The 17615-nt window shown below is 40.6% G+C and overlaps 1 protein-coding gene across 1 annotated transcript in view; it reads left to right on the top strand.

Annotated features, from left to right (window-relative positions):
- The window catches only part of LOC134677917 (organic cation transporter protein-like), a 64172-nt gene that overhangs the window by 41562 nt on the left and 4995 nt on the right, over nucleotides 1-17615 (top strand). Inside the window, exons 3-10 of the mRNA XM_063536363.1 lie at nucleotides 5085-5274; nucleotides 6342-6471; nucleotides 7502-7630; nucleotides 14085-14277; nucleotides 14980-15085; nucleotides 15730-15980; nucleotides 16554-16633; nucleotides 17368-17543. Coding sequence (XP_063392433.1) covers nucleotides 5085-5274; nucleotides 6342-6471; nucleotides 7502-7630; nucleotides 14085-14277; nucleotides 14980-15085; nucleotides 15730-15980; nucleotides 16554-16633; nucleotides 17368-17543 — 1255 coding nt within the window. The remainder of the gene's footprint in view (nucleotides 1-5084; nucleotides 5275-6341; nucleotides 6472-7501; nucleotides 7631-14084; nucleotides 14278-14979; nucleotides 15086-15729; nucleotides 15981-16553; nucleotides 16634-17367; nucleotides 17544-17615) is intronic.

The following is a 17615-nucleotide window of genomic DNA, read 5'->3' on the forward strand; positions in this document are numbered from 1 at the left end:
ACAGGAGTGGTTATTTCTCCATACAAACGTACTCGACTGTTTCCTCCGTGAGTTTTGATGCTAGAGCAATGATTTTTTCAACACAGATTAATATTGTCAATATCTGTGTCGGACCGTTTTGCTTTTTTGATATTTTTGTATTTTAAGGCGCTAGCGCTAGCCCTTCAAAAATGGCCGAAATGGCCTCATTGACTATGCCGCAATGAGAGGCGTAGTATTCAAAACTGATATCTATTAGCCAATAAAGCAAAACGGTCCGACACAGATAATTTCAAAATCATTTAGATTTCCAAACTTGGTTACGATTGGTTAAGTTTTGGACGAGGAAACAGTCGAGTACGAAACCTCGATTTATGAGATTATTACGCAGGATTTTTCGCTTTGTCCTTATCGCACTAGTTTTAGGAGCCGCTTCCGTTACCGGGGCGGGTATATTTACCTAAAATGTTTCAAACTCAGCTCCTGTTTCGTCTTAAGATGGTAGGCTATGGTTTTACCTATGAAATTTAAATACCTTTTATGTAGACCCATAGTCACAAGTCACAATAAATATATTATGATTATGATTAGTGTCACAATTCACAAATGAATGGAGAGCATCGTTCACAAATAAAGCATTCGTTGATTTAACATTTGCGTTTTTAAATAAATTGTTTGTGAGATTAACCATCACATATTACTAAGCAGTTTATTTTTCTATCTCTCAGTTTCCATTTGATTATTCCGCATCTTGTTACTTGCAATGCTTGATCGCACTTAAGCATAAAATAAACAAGATAAAACAGGGATGTCAGGGATACATTTTTTTTTTTTTCTCAACTTAAATCTGCAATCGGCTGTTCTAGCCATAATCAGATGGTTTGTTTCTTTTTTTTTTTAGGTTGTTATTTAGGGTGGTGTTCCACTGAGCACCATCACCAGTTTACGTGGGGGCTTATTGTCTCTGGTCTAGCCCTAGGATGTGCCATCTTTTTAGCCTCGGTGTGTAGTCTTGTTCGTTTAACAGGTTTCTGGCTAATTCGTTGCAGTGGTTTTGAAGTCTTTCCTTGTACTTTTTGCAGTATTCGTTTACCTCTTGTTTTATTGTTGGTATTTCTGTGTATTCATGTATTTCACTATTTCTGACCAGTAATGGTGCACACGTGATCCTTCTTAGGGTTTTGTTCTGGAATCTTTGAAGTATTTCTAAGTTTGAGTTGCTGGCTGATCCCCATAGCTGTATTCCATAAGTCCATATCGGTTTTATTATACATTTGTATATCAGTAGTTTGTTGTTAAAGTGTTAGAGTTGATTGTCTTCCAATTAGCCAGTATAAGTTCCTGCATTTGATATCTGCTTCTTTTCTTTTCATTTTGATGTGGTTGGCCCAGGTAAGTCTTCTGTCGAGGTGGAGTCCTAGATATTTGACGCAGCTTTGGCTAGGAAGGGGTTCGCCTCGCATAGTCACTGGTGGGCAGTCTCCCTTGCGTAGTGTGAAGGTTATTTGGACAGGGATACATAATAATCTAAAATATACTTAACTATTACAAAAATCTTAACCTACTCGTAGACAATTGTACCTACCTATATCCAACATAGGTGTGGTATCAAATTATGTGAAAATATTAGTAATGTAATAAATAATAGTAATATTCAAAGAGAAAAATGGGGACTACGTTTGTATAGAAGTGGTTGTCTTCTTGCCTCTTAAAGGAGCAATATATTTAAAAGATTCCTCATATTATTGCGGAGTCTAAACTGGTAGTCTACGAAAAATTATTAATGACGGTCCGGTATTGTTTTTTACCTTCGAATATTAAAATAAAACTTTAATTTCGTACTTAAATTGTCAATAACATCACTTGCGTCAATTGTTAGGGTTCCGTACTTAAAGGGTAAAAACGGAACCCTTATACATCATCATCATCATCATCATCTCAGCCATAAAACGTCCACTGCTGAACATAGGCTCCCCCTTGGACCTCCATTCGTACCCTTATACATAGGATCACTCGTGCGTCTGTCTGTCTATCCGTCTGTCACAGCCTATTTTCTCGGAAACTACTGGACCAATCAAGTTGAAATTTGCTACACATATGTAAATTAGTAACCCAAAGATGGTCATTTTTCTTATAATTTTAAAATACATAAATTCGAAGTTATTTAAGAATATAGCCTAAAAATGACCATTCCCTCCGCCCCCCTTTATCCCCGAAACTACTGGGTCTAAAATTTTGAATTAAAAAATACACTAAATAGTTCTTTACCTATAGATGACAGGAAAACCTATTACAAATGTGCAGTCAAGCGTGAGTCGGAATTATCTACGGAACCCTAGAAACGCGAGTCCGACTCGCACTTGGCCGGTTTTTTTACTTTTAACTCTGCCGGGAAAGGAATTAAGCTGTTTTTGGTTATAAAAACAATTATAATTATTATATGTGCAATCTTAATGCACAAAGCCAATATCTGAATGTATCATTATTGATACTAAAACAGAAATATGAGTACGACGGGTAAATTATGCAATTTTTTAAAAACACCGTACTGTCGCCATCAGATATACCTATCGGAGCGGCCACGTTGTTCACAATATCTGAACACGCCTCTATTGTCAAGGCATTAGAGTGCGCGTTCAGATATTGTGAACAACGTGGCCGCTCCGATATATCTCATGGCGATTGTACAAAACTTTGTTCATGGTACAGTCGCCATCATATATATCGGAGCGGCCAAGGTGCTCACAAATATCTGAACACGCCTCTATTATCACGGCGTTAGAGTGCGTGTGTATCGGAGCGGCCAAGGTGTTCACAATATCTGAACACGCACTCTAATGCCTTGATAATAGAGGCGTGCTCAGATATTTATGACTGTACTAGTACTACCCTGTTGAAAGAAAAGTACAGTCAGCGATAAAAGCTTGTACCAAAATATTTTTGACAAAAATTAAAACTGTCACCTAACTACCCTGTGATGACAAGGGCCCGATTCGGATTATGAAATAGACATCTATTAGACATCCTTTAGACATCACCAAGATACGCTAACGATCGGGGGGCACGGCAGTGCCCCCGCCAAGTCGAGCGCGAAGCAAACACTGCCGTACCATCCTTTACTGGAACCATTTCGCCGCATTTTCAGGCCCCTATTTGAGAACCTCTGGATAAGACCAGAACGCAGAAATTTTGGTCATCCAGTAAGCTATAATCACATACTTAAAATCCAAAATTTCAAGTCTGTAGGTCATTTAGTTCCGAAGTTAAGCGAAAGCAAAGTTTCGCATTTATGAAACTCACTCATGATCATCAGAATAGAACTAGTACTTTCCATAAACTCAGAGAGCTGAAATTTGGTACAGAGTTAGGGTTTAATGGCCACATAAAGGGAAAACCTAAAAATATTGCAATATCAGTCACGTTTTAAAGATCTAAGAACTGCATAAGTAAGTTTGTAATCCCATATAAATATATGATATTACAAAGTTACTGTTGCAGTTCCTACAAATAGTAGGTAAAGTAAAGGTACACTACGATGTACGATGTGAGTATGAATGAAGATATGTTTAGTTATGATATGTGTATACATAGTATGGGTATGAGTACCCGAAAAGAAGGACTGCCTACATAAAGAGATGAGATCCCATCAAAAACATTACATGTAAAAAGGTGCAAGTCTCGCAACGCTTTTACTACAAAAAAGTTTTGAGATGTAATGTGAAACCAAGTCGGTTATTTTAATCAGTGCCAGGGGGTGTTAAAACCGTATCAATAAGATATGTTTAATTTGTAATACGTATAATGACCTGGCCATCGCACGGCTGCATAATGACAAAAGGATCATCGTCACCTATTAAAAATAATTCTAATTGAACATAACGCTAGCGCTAATTGCAGTTTGAGCATTACACATATTTACGAGTACGGTACGAGTAAAGCATTATATGCGATTGCCAAGTCATTATATGATGATTAGTGACGGATTACTGATTATTATTTAATTATTAGATTTAATGAATGGGCAATACGAAAAACTGTTGCTACTGTACAAGAATCAGAACCGGAAAAAAAGAAAAAAAAGATTTGTAATAATAAAAAAACTACTCCTAAAAAGAAAAAAAATGTGTTAAATAAGATAATCTAATAATATAAATCAATATGCCCACGTTTCTACAAAAAGAAGTGAAATCCCACCAAAAACATTCTGTAAAAAACTAGCCAAGTCTCGATGGAGCTGCTTGTTTATCTCTAAAAAGTAATGAAATCTAGACAAAGTCGTGCCAAGTCTAAGGTTCCTTACTGCGATTTCTTTATTATTATAGTTAATGTTGTGTGACTTGGCCGTTGAAGGGTACAAAACCAGGTGCCCCATGACATCATTGCACCAATCTGCCATTGCACCAACAAGAAGTGTTTGTTTCCGGCTCGCCCATATATAAGTATTATTGAAATACGCAGCTTTATCAAGCCTACAATTGACTGGTTATTGAATCAACGTTTTCCTGGTGGCAATTTTCCATCATCAATGGGTAGCGGTTCTGGCGACAGATTGGTGCAATGGTGTCATGGAGCACCTGGTTTTGTACCCTTGTGTACCCTTCAACGGCCAAGTCACACAACATTAACTATAATAATAAAGAAATCGCAGTAAGGAACCTTAGACTTGGCACGACTTTGTCTAGATTTCATTACTTTTTAGAGATAAACAAGCAGCTCCATCGAGACTTGGCTAGTTTTTTACAGAATGTTTTTGGTGGGATATGTTTAAGATCTAACCTGTCAAATTTGACATTTGCGCGATTCTGGAGATACTCTTGAATGTCGGAAGCCGGTGTTGCTCGAAGCTCTTGAACGATTTCCACAGGATATGACTTAGAGATCTAATTCACATCTAATAAGTAGATATCTTACTCTATCTAACGTAAAAGTGACATTGGTTAATGGCTGCCCGAATTGCGCTGCAAAAGAGAACTAGTTGATATCTAAACTATAACGTATCTAGAATGGATCTAGTACGTGTCGTCTCTTGTGAATATCTTGAAGTTCGAATACGGCAGGAAATAAATAAATTGATTGATCTAATCTTTCATCATTTTCTATTTCAGACGAGCCCTCGCCATCCCCCCCAAATCCGAGGGCCCCTTCTCCCACGACCGCTGCCGCATGTACTCGACGAACTGGACGCTGGCGCTGGCCGAGGGCCGGACGACGCCGGACGACGAGTGGCCGATAGTTCCTTGTACCAAGTGGGAGTATAATAGGAGCGATGTGCCGTATGACACTATTGCTAGTCAGGTGAGCGTATACTGGACAATGCTGGACGACGCTGGACGAAGAGCCTATTAGTCTCCTGTACCAAATGGGAGTATAACAGGAGCGACGTGCCGTATGACACTATTGCTAGTCAGGTGAGCGTACACTGGACAATGCTGGACGACGCTGGACGACAAGCCTCTATTAGTCTCCTGTACCAAGTGGGAGTATAATAGGAGCGACGTGCCGTATGACACTATTGCTAGTCAGGTGAGTGGATGCAGGACGATGCTGGATGCCGCTGGACGATGAGCCTATAGTCCCCTGTATATATATAGTCCTCCTCATCGTTTTCGATGACGGCGACCCCAGATAAACATCATGGACGCTGTCTAGCGTGAGCCCTTATGTGGCTGGCCAGGCCGAACTACCAAAACCACCACCACCACCGCCACCGTTTGCCTAAAGTTGTCCTCTGCTCTGAGTTGGCAGTGGGTAAGCGGGAGCACGGTGGTCAGCACCTGCGCTACAAGGAGTCCCCTGTACTAAGCGAGAGTACAACAGGAGCGACGTGCCGTATGACACTATTACTAGTGAGTTGACGTACTGGATGATGCTGGACTATGCTGTACGACGCTGGACGACGAGTCTATAGGCCCCTGAACCAAGTGGAAGTATAACAGGAGCGATGGGATGAGCCGTGTGACACTAATATTCTGATTCTCCAGGAATAAATGTAAACACATTGACTCTATATCCGTACAGAAAGGAAACTTCCTACAAAACCAAATTTTGACAGCGGTTCAAGGACAAATCGTGCTGTCTCTTTTTAATGTACGGCAATATCCCTTTCGGCTAATTAGGGTTGTCAAAATTCAAGTAGGTAATTATCCTATCTGTCGTTCTGCAAGCAAAGGGGCGTCAAGCTGTGTCAACCCTAATAATTGCTCGGCGCAATACTGAGCCAACGGAGTCAAGAATGCCCGAACGCTGTAGTTTCCTACCTATGCCCTATGTGTACCTAGAGTCAGACCAAGAAAAATCTGCAGCGGATTTGGTAGCCCGCTGCAGACTTTTCGTGGCTTAACTCTATACTATATTTGTTATAGCTTGACTGGGTGTGCGAGAAGGACAACCTAGCGGCGACGTCTCAGGCCATCTTCTTCTGCGGGGCCATAGTGGGGGGCCTACTGTTTGGCTGGATCGCCGACAAGTATGGAAGGATACCAGCTTTAGTAGGTAAGTATCAACTCCGTTTATAGTATGAATTATCTCAGATGATGTTTTCGAGTTCGGGCGCTAATCCGTTAAACAAAAGCCTTGGTTTCTTTTAAGAGCGGTCTACAGCACGTGCCAAAGCAAACAAGTCTTTTAAAAAGCAACTATCGTGATAGTATTAAGGTTCAAATTCATATGTCAGCTTGTTCGGAGAACAATTAGGATGGTCTTGTTTTTTGAGATAACAAAAACGTGTTGTCTCCGAATGGGCCGATTCAAGAATTTGAACCATATAATTAGGATGGTAAATTTGCTTTTTAAATGGGTTTCTTCCCGTTACTTACGTCGGGGCTATTAGCAGTAAGCATTGTAACCACTGCATAAAGGAAACAATATCTTTTGTTTAACAGATTAGGGTCCGAGCCCGAAAAAATCACCTGAGATTATTCATACTATACTCACGTCTTAAGGACGACTCACGCTACAAAGGTCCGGGCCCGGGCCAGGTCGTACACTTCAGTTTTCTATAGAAAACGTCAAGTGTTCACCAGTCATAGAAAAAGAAGTGTCGGGAGTTTCGTCCCGAGCGACTTGCACCATCCTACTAACCCGGGGTTAACTGGTTAAACCTGGAGTTACCATTGTCATGGTTACCGGTACAATTTGACACGGGGTTAGCAGTTTTACGTCGGGTGATATTAGGATACCATCGATCTGATCTGATGATGGAGACAGGAGGTGGCCATAGGAACTCTGCAATAAAACAATGAAACCTAATTGTGTTTTGGGTTTTTAGAATTGTCTCGATGAGTATTCGTTGTCTGGGGAAAAAGAAGTAGAGTCAGCGATAAAAGCTTGTATCAAAAATGAAATTGTATGCCATGGGCGTCACCAGGGGAGGGCAGGGGGAAGAAATAAATATATTACTCTCAAAATTATAATTTCTCGCAAAATTATCTCGTTGTGTTCAAACCCCTTTGCTGCCCGATGGTTTAGTAAATTTTCGGACAGTTTATCACTTCAGGTCTAATTCTTAGTTAAACTTTTTCAGGCACAAACCTAATCGGTTTCGCGGCCGGCGTCGGAACTGCGTTCAGTCACAGCTTCTGGACCTTCTCCGTATGCCGGTTCCTTGTCGGCTTCGCCTTCGACAACTGTTTCACTATGATGTACATTCTGGGTAAGGACTCCTGACAACTCATGTTGCCCTGGTAGCTTCAGTGAAAAATCTGACCTGATTGGATTCGGGACTGCGTTCAGTCACAGCTTCTGGACCTTCTCTGTCTGCCAGTTCCTCGTCGGCTAAGTCGGCTTTGCCTTCGACAACTGTTTCACTATGATGTACATTCTGGGTAAGGACTCCTGACAACTCATGTTGCCCTGGTAGCTTCAGTGAAAAATCTGACCTGATTGGATTCGGGACTGCGTTCAGTCACAGCTTCTGGACCTTCTCTGTCTGCCAGTTCCTCGTCGGCTAAGTCGGCTTTGCCTTCGACAACTGTTTCACTATGATGTACATTCTGGGTAAGGACTCCTGACAACTCTTGTTGCCCTGGTAGCTTCAGTGAAAAATCTGACCTGATTGGATTCGGAACTGCGTTCAGTCACAGCTTCTGAGGGCCTACCGCGAACCACGTCCGATGTGTTGCCTTCCTGTCACACTTACGTACGAATTTACAAGTCCGACAAAGAGCCAACACGTCGAACGTGGTTCGCGGTAGGCCCTCTGGACCTTCTGTCTGCCGGTTCCTCGTCGGTTTCGCCTTCGACAACTGTTTCACTATGATGTACATTCTGGGTGAGGACTCCTGACAACGTATGATGCCCTGGTAGCTTAAGTGCACAATCCGACCTGATTGGATTCGGAACTGCGTTCAGTCACAGCTTCTGGACCTTCTCCGTATGCCGGTTCCTCGTCGGCTTCGCTTTCGACAACTGTTTCACTATGATGTACATTCTGGGTAAGAACTCTTGACAACTCATGTTGCCCTGGTAGCTTCAGTGCAAATTATATGGCGACATATCCGATCTGACCTGGTCTGACGTGTTGTTTAAGCGGGCCACTCACATACCTGCCGCAGGGACAATACCGGTCGCACGGCGGTCGGAGCAATTTAGGTTGTTTTCTACACACTAGCCTGCCACTCAGTTTGTAAGTGATAGTCCCGCTGAACGCACTTCGACGAGAATGGCTCCTGTGTTATCAAAGCACCAAAGGATTGGTCCATTTGGTTCGGTAGTCGCCAATGAACTGACTGGAATTGCCCCAATCGTACTACACATGTAACAACCTAGCAGGGCGGTAGATACAATCTAGGGAGCTAGGAAGGTCTTGCGCCCCTGCCGCCCTGCTGCAGGCCCAATCTAAAAATTGCCCCTGCTTCTCTACACATATCACAATTAAGAAGGCAATTAAGGGTCCAATTCCAATATTGCCCCTGCGGCAGGTGTATGAGTGGCCCGCTTTTGCCTTCGACGACAGTTTCACCATTCTGGGTAAGAACTCCTGATAACTCATGATGCCCTGGTAGCTACAGTGCAAATTATATGACAACAGATCCAATCTGACCTGCCTCATGCCAATCGCTACCTGTCACTATCACGATATGGCGAAGTTCAAGCAGTGTTTCCAACTTGGCATAAATGATGCCAGATCCGGCATAATTTCACTGGCATTTTTTTTAGCATAATTTAGTCTAAGCCAAGTTTGCACCAACCTGGCAGCAACAATATGCGCCATCGCCTTATGTGGTTCATATTTTCATATGAATTTTGACTTTTGTGGACGGATGGACGCCGACGGACTATATAAAGTTGGTCAAGCAGATCTTGTCAGTAGAAAAAGGCGGCAAAGAAAAATGTTTGTGTTTTAAGTGTCTAACTTCAAGTGACATTTTAGTATTTCTTTTAGCATATTTCAAAAAACTTTGGCATCATTTTGGCATAATCTAGACTTTGGTCTAGCATAACACTGATTTAAACTTTCACGATTATTTAACATTATGAAACTACACAACGGATTTACCTGCGACTGCAGTCTTCTCCGAGACCACGGGGACGTCGGAGGTAAATCTTAAAACTTAAATACGCGATTAAGTCCCGTTGTGTAGTTTCATAATTATTAGTCTAGCGTTTTTTCAAAATCCGAGTTGGCAACACTGAGCTCAAGCGATCGTCACATTCGTCACCTTAGCTAGGCCGCCAGATTACATTAATGAGATAGTATAGGTACTTAAATCTGATTTTATTAAGATCTAACTTAATTTGTTACGACTAGAAGGATTAGGATTTAGGCTACCTCAGCCATTCTCAAAGTGTGTTCTGCGGAACCCTAGGGTTCCGCAAAGCCTCTGTTGGGTTTCCGCGAAAATATACTTGTAATCATAACAAAAAACCAGCTCTTCTATAGGTATATCTGATCCACAGTGATGAACGAAAATATTTAATCTGGGGTTCCGTCAAATATTTTGCTTGCCGAAAGGGTTCCGTCACCAAAAAAGTTTGAGAACCGCTGAGATAGTAAATATGTAGGTACTTAAATCTGATTTTATTAAGATCTAACTTAATTTGTTACGACTAGAAGGATTAGGATTTAGGCTACCTTATCCATGCACGTATTTGACTTACTTAACTAATTACTAACTACAAAAAGTCATAAGCGACCACGTTTTCTATACAAACCAGGCTTTTTAGAAATGACAAGGATTTTAATACTAGTTCGTGATCTCGGGCAAGGCGACGGTACTCCAAAACACGATCAACCTTGGTATCTCATATAAGCCACAAACCTCACAATAAACTTAAGCAAAAAACGACTTTAACTTTATGCACGTAGGATTCAAAATTGAATGATAAAAACTGCTATAAAACGGCAAAGTTTCTTGCTGCTACTTTACGTTCCATATTTGAATTTTAAAACGAACTAAACTGACTTGGATTTTATTCGATTTTCAACCTTAATAGTACTACATATAGCACATTATTAAATGCAATTTAGTTTTTGTGTTATTTTTTATATTGAACAGTCGCTATCAGATATATCGGAGCGGCCAAGGTGCTCACATATATGTGAACACGCCTATCTGAGTGCGACTGTACATATCTAATTCTCAAATGCCTTATCCGGATAATAAGTGCGATTGAAAATGAACTTTAATACGTTGTAATACAGTTGTATATTTCATGTATTTTTTACGATTGTATTTCTGATGGTAATAAATGTTATTTATTACCAAGGCGAAATAATCTGTCACGTAAAATTAAGTCATTAAAATGGCTATTAAAATGAAGGTCTAACAAATAATAAATAAATTACATAATAATTAACTTGAGTCATATAATAATTTATGTGAATTGTAGTCTCACTGGGTAATTGTGCACCAAGTTTTTATTATGGTATAGGGTGGCTAAAAAATAACTGTATTCCCGTTGCTAGGGAGGTTTTGAGATTATACTGAGCAAAAAACATTACTCTCCCATAGAAATTGACCAGCCAAAATGTATGAAATAGCCAAAATTTTTTCGCGATTTCGGGCTTGGTCCCATAGCACAGATTAATTAGTCGAAGTCTCTCAGTATATAATCTCAAAATCTCCCTAGTATCAAATATCAAATATCAAATATCAAATATCAACATTTATTCAGCAAATAGGCCACAAGGGCACTTTTACACGTCAACATTGAATTTACATAAAAGCAAAAATAATAACATCAACAATTTTATAAATTAAAACTAACAATTCAATCTAACGTATTACAATTACTAAGAGATGTATATGGTCTCTTAATGTCGAATTACATACAAAATACAGATAAAAAAACACACACAAAAAATCTATAATATTTAGAGGTGTAAATGTCTCTAGGTGTCAGAACTATAAGATTATATAGTTTATCAAGTTATCCTTAGAGATGTATAGGGTCTCCAAGAGTCAATATCCTGTATAATTAATACATTCATTAAAAGAAAAGAAACATACGAGAACAGAATGAGGCGTCTCACTGTAATTAATTAATAAAAGTTACTAAGTATAATAGCTCGTGTTAGCTTAACAGACCAGTCTCCACAAACAGCACCCGTTCACGAGTATGACGCGTATCTCAGCCATCGCCTCCCTCAACCTTCATTCGGGAAAGTGGCGACCCGATCAACAACGCCACCGTAAGCAAAGACTTTTAAGCGAGCATGACATGTTCAAGCTACCGGCCTATATTAATATTAAAATAGTAATAACATGTAGCTGTAAGACACGGCATTTTGTGCTCATATGTTACATAAAAAGACAGTAATATAGCTTCACATAATTACTAGCCTAAGTTGACTTAGAGATGTAAAGGTCTCTAAGTGTCAGAAACATTAAAAATATAGGTAAGTATGTACAATCAAAAATAAAAATCAAATAAATAAATATGTACTTAGAGATGTATAAGGTCTCCAAGTGTCCAAAACTAAAATTAAATTAAACAATATAATCAAGCGAGAACATCATTGTCTCATGTGTCAATTCTACTGGACACTAGCATATTTAATTCAGTGTAAAAAAAAAAACAATATTTATTTAATTCTTATTATACTAATGAAACCAATCAAGCTACCGGCTTAAAAGCATCTCTATCGTTTATAAAATCATTTACAGTGTAGTACGCCTTACATAACAAGGAGTGCTTAATGTGCGACTTAAATTTGTGAAGTGGTAAATTCACTACATCAGTGGGGACTTTGTTATAAAAACGTGTACAGTTCCCGACGAAAGACGTACTAACCTTACGGAGGCGGTGGGCGGGCACGGCAAGTTTATGTTTGTTTCTAGTGTTATAGTTATGGATATCACTGTTAACCTTGAATTCGTGGATGTTTTTCCGAACATACATAATATTCTCTAGTATGTATTGAGATGCAACGGTAAGAATGTTAACTTCTTTGAATTTCTCTCTTAGGGATACTCGAGCGCCCAGTCCATAGATGGAACGTACAGCTCGTTTTTGCAGCACAAATATTGTCTGAATATCTGCCGCTTTTCCCCACAACAGAATTCCATAAGACATAACACTATGGAAGTAACTATAGTATACCAGCCTGGCCGTCTCTACGTTTGTCAGCTGTTTGATTCTCCTCACTGCATAGGCTGCTGAACTAAGCAATGGGAATGCAGTTATTTTTCATCCACCCTGTATATGAAATGAAAATGATAACTATATCACAACACACCCTCATTTTAGTGTTGCAATAGGATAGTAGTGATGGTTTACTTTAAATCGGCACTATAGCGACCCACCCCACCCAGGCTTCACACGGGACAAATCCCAGTCTGGAGCGTCATTCAAGGCTAATTTGAAGAAACTTAATGAATATGCTTTTCTCAAACATGCAATGAAATATTTATGTTATGTTCCTTATAATAGGCTGCGAAGTATGACGTTTCAGGTGCGGCTAGGACAAGAGGTCGTTAATGGAATTTCATACAAATCTTGCAGGCCTAGGCCGGCAAAGTCCTCTTTTTTAATTTCCATTTCACAGATATTTGTGACACAGCATCGTGGCATTCAGCCATTAAAAAAAACTAGAGGCAGTATTTGCTCTATGGTTCGTAATGACACTCTGCCACTACGCCTATAAAAAAAAACAAAAAACAATGTTTGCTACAATTTGCAGTTTTATTTGTATAAAATCAACATGAACTTAATAAATAGTATTATTAATTTATTATTAACCAAATTCTATAATTTTAAATTATAAATTTAACCACAAAAATAAAAACATTTAAAATATTTTATCTAAACGTTAGCAGTAAAAAGGTCTACTCAAACACGCGTAGTTATTTTTTTAAAATTGTTATGGAGGCAAAGTTGAAAAATTTTCATTCTGTATTTCTGTTTTATTGGATTTATGTTGCGTAGTTGATTTTTTTACTTTAATATGAGTTCCGACAAAATAACGAAATTAATATTAATTGTAATCGTAGGAGTTGGAATTGGCAGCGTAAGCAGAATTGATTTTAAATAACTTGCTGCCTCTGCCGCCAAGTCAAAGATGAAGTATGTATATGGTTGCTTATGGCAATTTTATTATTTGAGAAACTAAGAAAAATGGCTGACAGTTTATTAGAAACAGTTTTGTGGCATATTTTAAAGAAATGAAAGTAACTACAAACTCGTCAACACTGTGGAAATTATACTTATTTTGTGTGTGAAACATGATATCAACATAAAAGACTATGTAAACTTATGTGACGAAAGGCGAAAAAATCAAAGGTAGTACATGAAAATATACGGGTAGTAAAAGTACACGACTCGTGTAAAACATACGCGTGATAGAGATATAGGTACGTGTTAGTTATATTTTGGGTGTAGTTTACTTTTAGTTTTTTCTATAAATAAAACTTGGGTTTCGGGTTTATTTTATTTATTTCATTGCATGTTTGAGAAAAGCACTATACATACCTCGGCGGGAAATGGGGTTGCCCGCGCTCAGACCTATCCGGCCTCGCTTCGCTCGGCCGTCTATATGTCTTCGGCCGGCAACCCCTTTCGTCCCGGCCTCTGTAGTAATGTACTATTCCAACCAAGCGTCATTTGGTTAAGTACTGATATCATTTTTTTTTATATAGGTATATTTATAACCCTATTTTTCCCAGTTCTCGAGTACGTGGGCCCAAAATGGCGGACGTTCGTAGCCAACATGTCAATCGCTCTATTCTTCACGTTGGCGGCGTCCCTGCTGCCGTGGATAGCGCTGCTGGCGGATGATTGGAGGACATTTGCGTTGGCGACAAGCGCGCCTTTCATCATGGCCGCCGCCACGCCCTGGCTGGTGCCGGAGAGCGCCAGGTACGATCCAACATGTATTCTGTATCTGTAAATTTTCCTTGATAAATGTAAGTCACGTTCGCAGCCGCATTACGCTGCGTCTAGTCTAGTCTTACGTAAGCGAACAACTCGCGACGCGGCGCGGCGCGGCGGGCCCAAGGCGTTCGCGTTCGCAACGAGATCGCCCACGTAGGACATTTCTATAGGTCAAAGGATTGATTCACCCCGCGCTGCATCGCTTCGCTTCGCGTTCGCGTGTTGTTCGCCTACGTAGTACCTACGCTGCATTACAGCCGCGGCTATGACGTTCATTTCGTCAATCATCAGAGATATACGAGCGTCGATTTCCTATGTTTTAGATAAGCCTCCTGACTTCTACATGATGGACAAAGTTGCGTTCAAATATAATTTTCAATGCTATGAAGACCGGCATACAAAATGTAGAGAAGACCGGTCTGTAGACCGTCTTATAATTTTCAATGTTATGAAGACCGATATGTAATTTATTGCAGGGAAGACCGTCATAAGGCAAGAACTGTCATATTTGTATTCATGTTTAGACACAGTCAGAAAGGAAGAGCTACTCGTAGACTCCTGCTCTACCGGCCATCTTTAAGTGGAGTATGTGTACAAACGCATGAGTTAAAGCGACGAAAGATCCTGTAGACGGTCTTCGCTTATAGACTGTCTTCACCACCTTATTATAAAATAACTTAATTTCAGATGGCTGGTGTCGCAAGGAAAGATCGAGAAAGCTCTGACAATAATGAAGAAGTTTGAAAGAATCAACAAAACGAAGATTCCGGAGAAGGTTCTCAGTGATTTCACGGTAAGTTTTTAATCGCCCTGTAACGGATGAATCACGTTAGACCGGGCCGTGTCCGGGCCGGAGCATCCGGCGCTTACTTTTCTATGACGTGACAGGTGATGACGTGATGCTTTCCATAGAAAACGATACGCTGGAAGCTCCGGCCCGGACACGGTTCGGTCTAACGTGAGTCATCCTTAACCCACCTGTAATCGCCATAAATAAGTATTTGGGGTCAATCTTACAAGGATCGAACTAGCCTTTGGGGCCAAAGCTTGTACTATGGGTACTAGACGACGATATACAAACTTAAATAGATAAATACATATTAACATACATAGAAAACACACATGATTCAGGAACAAATATCCATGCTCATCACACAAATAAATGTCCTTACCGGGATTCGAACCCGGGACCGTCGGCTTCATAGGCAAGGTAACTACCCACTAGGCCATGCAGGTCGTCAAATGATGCTGTTATTGTAGTTGTCTTAAGGCACTTCACCACCTGCTGATAGCTCGTCCCCACCTAGAGTGATCATCATCATCATCATCTCAGCCATCTGCCCGTCCACCGGTGGTCTTGGATGTAGTTTAAAGACATACCCAGAGTGATAGTTACTAGACTGTAATGAACTTACCTACTGCTATTATATCTTTCAGGAGTCATCCCTAAAAACCATCAAAGAAAACGAGGCCGAAAACCGGACATACTCCGTCCTCGACCTCTTCCGTACGCCTCGTCTGCGGCGCAACGCGATACTTCTCATTGTCATCTGGATGGCTATATCGTTGGTCTTCGACGGCCACGTCAGGAACGTGGGGTCTTTAGGCCTCGATGTATTCTTAACATTCACTGTGGCCTCGGCCACTGAGTTACCTGCTGATACGTTCCTCACTGCTGTTCTGGACAGGTACGTTGAGGCTTCCTTTCATAAACTTTAACAAAAAAAGAACTGTTGTGGGTTTTAGTATCCCAAGACTTCACTGGAACTCGATTCTACTGTTATTCTACTCATTATCTGGATAACTCTGGAACAATATATAAATCTGGACATCTCATTAGGGTCCTTACTCCTACCTTCATGGTACCTAAGGAAGAGCGGAGGCTCCCAAAAAAAATATGATGTCGTGTGTGTATTTAATGAACGGGTCTACCGCGAAAAAAATTCAATATTTTTACCTTAAATCCAATGTTTCCGCTGAGCTTCCGGCGCTTACCTTTCTATGACATGGCAGGCGATCACGTGATGCTCTCCATAGAAAACGATGCGTCGAAAGCTCCGGATCGGACACGGCCCGGTCTAACGTGAGTCATCCTTTATACCTGTGGTCATGGAAAGACTGACGTCCCAGCAAAATGTCAACGGAGATATAGATATCATTAAATATGTGTAAAAAACGCAAGAGTTTAAAGTATTTCTGATGTTAAGCCCATTTTCCAAATGTGCAGCCTAGCTTAAGGGTTGAAACTTGTTTGTTTACAGATGGGGCAGAAGATGGCTCGCCTGTGGTTCCATGGTCATCAGTGGTGTGTTCAGTTTACTGGCCACTGCTGTACCAGTTGGTAAGTACTACTTTCAACCAGTTATTGGTCCAGACTCTCCAAAATTTACTCTACAATCTCTACATGTCCAGGGTATACAATATTGACACCTACAGTTCAGTTCACGCAGCTCCCTACTTGAAAGTTCTGCCAGGCGTGGCTCACTCCGCGATCTCGTCGCTTTGCTACAGGTAGCTAAAAGTACATTCGTTCCACCCCAATTTTGGGGAAAGCCATAACGCCGCCGCGCTGTCGCCATCCAGCGGCCATATCTGTGCTTATCGTGACAGACGCGTTTTGTTAGAGACTGAGTCGAAGTACCTAGTACTATTATTTATTCTGTGGTTCTGCTAGCTTATGATAACAATTGAAATATTAATCTTGACATTAGTTTTTCGAGCAAATAAACTATAGTTCACGTACCATCGCCCACAGCCTTAATTGTCCATCGGTAGACCTTAAGCCTTTTGTAATAAGGTCCACCGATAGACAGTTAAGAACGTTGCTATTTGTACGCTCCGTAATTGCTTCGGAAATCCTGAAGAAAGGCCAGGTCAAGAGCACCCTAAACCGGCGAGCGTGTATGAGGAATGTAATGAAAGTGAAGGAAGCGAAAGAGGTATGTCAGGATCGTAGCAAGCGGAAATCCGTGGTCTCTGCCTACCCCTCCGCGAAATAGGCGTGATTATATATATGTATGTACTTTTGTGTAAAAGCAATAAGCATCGCCAACAAAATATGAAATTCTTTTACAGGTGGACCTTCGGCCTCGCTAGCCATCCTCGGCCGCTTCGCCGTGAATATCTCCTACAATATCGGACTCCAATACGCGGCTGAACTACTGCCTACTGTCGTAAGGGCGCAAGGCGTAGCGCTCATCCATATCATGGGCTACGTAGCCAGTATAGTTGCGCCCTTTGTAGTTTATTTGGTAAGTGTTTTCTAAAGAAATCTCTAATCACCAGTAATTTCGCCGCGAGTCTCTCTCAAAACATGGGACTAT

The sequence above is a fragment of the Cydia fagiglandana genome, chromosome 27, assembly GCF_963556715.1.
Source record: "Cydia fagiglandana chromosome 27, ilCydFagi1.1, whole genome shotgun sequence".
Taxonomy (NCBI): Eukaryota; Metazoa; Arthropoda; class Insecta; order Lepidoptera; family Tortricidae; genus Cydia; species Cydia fagiglandana.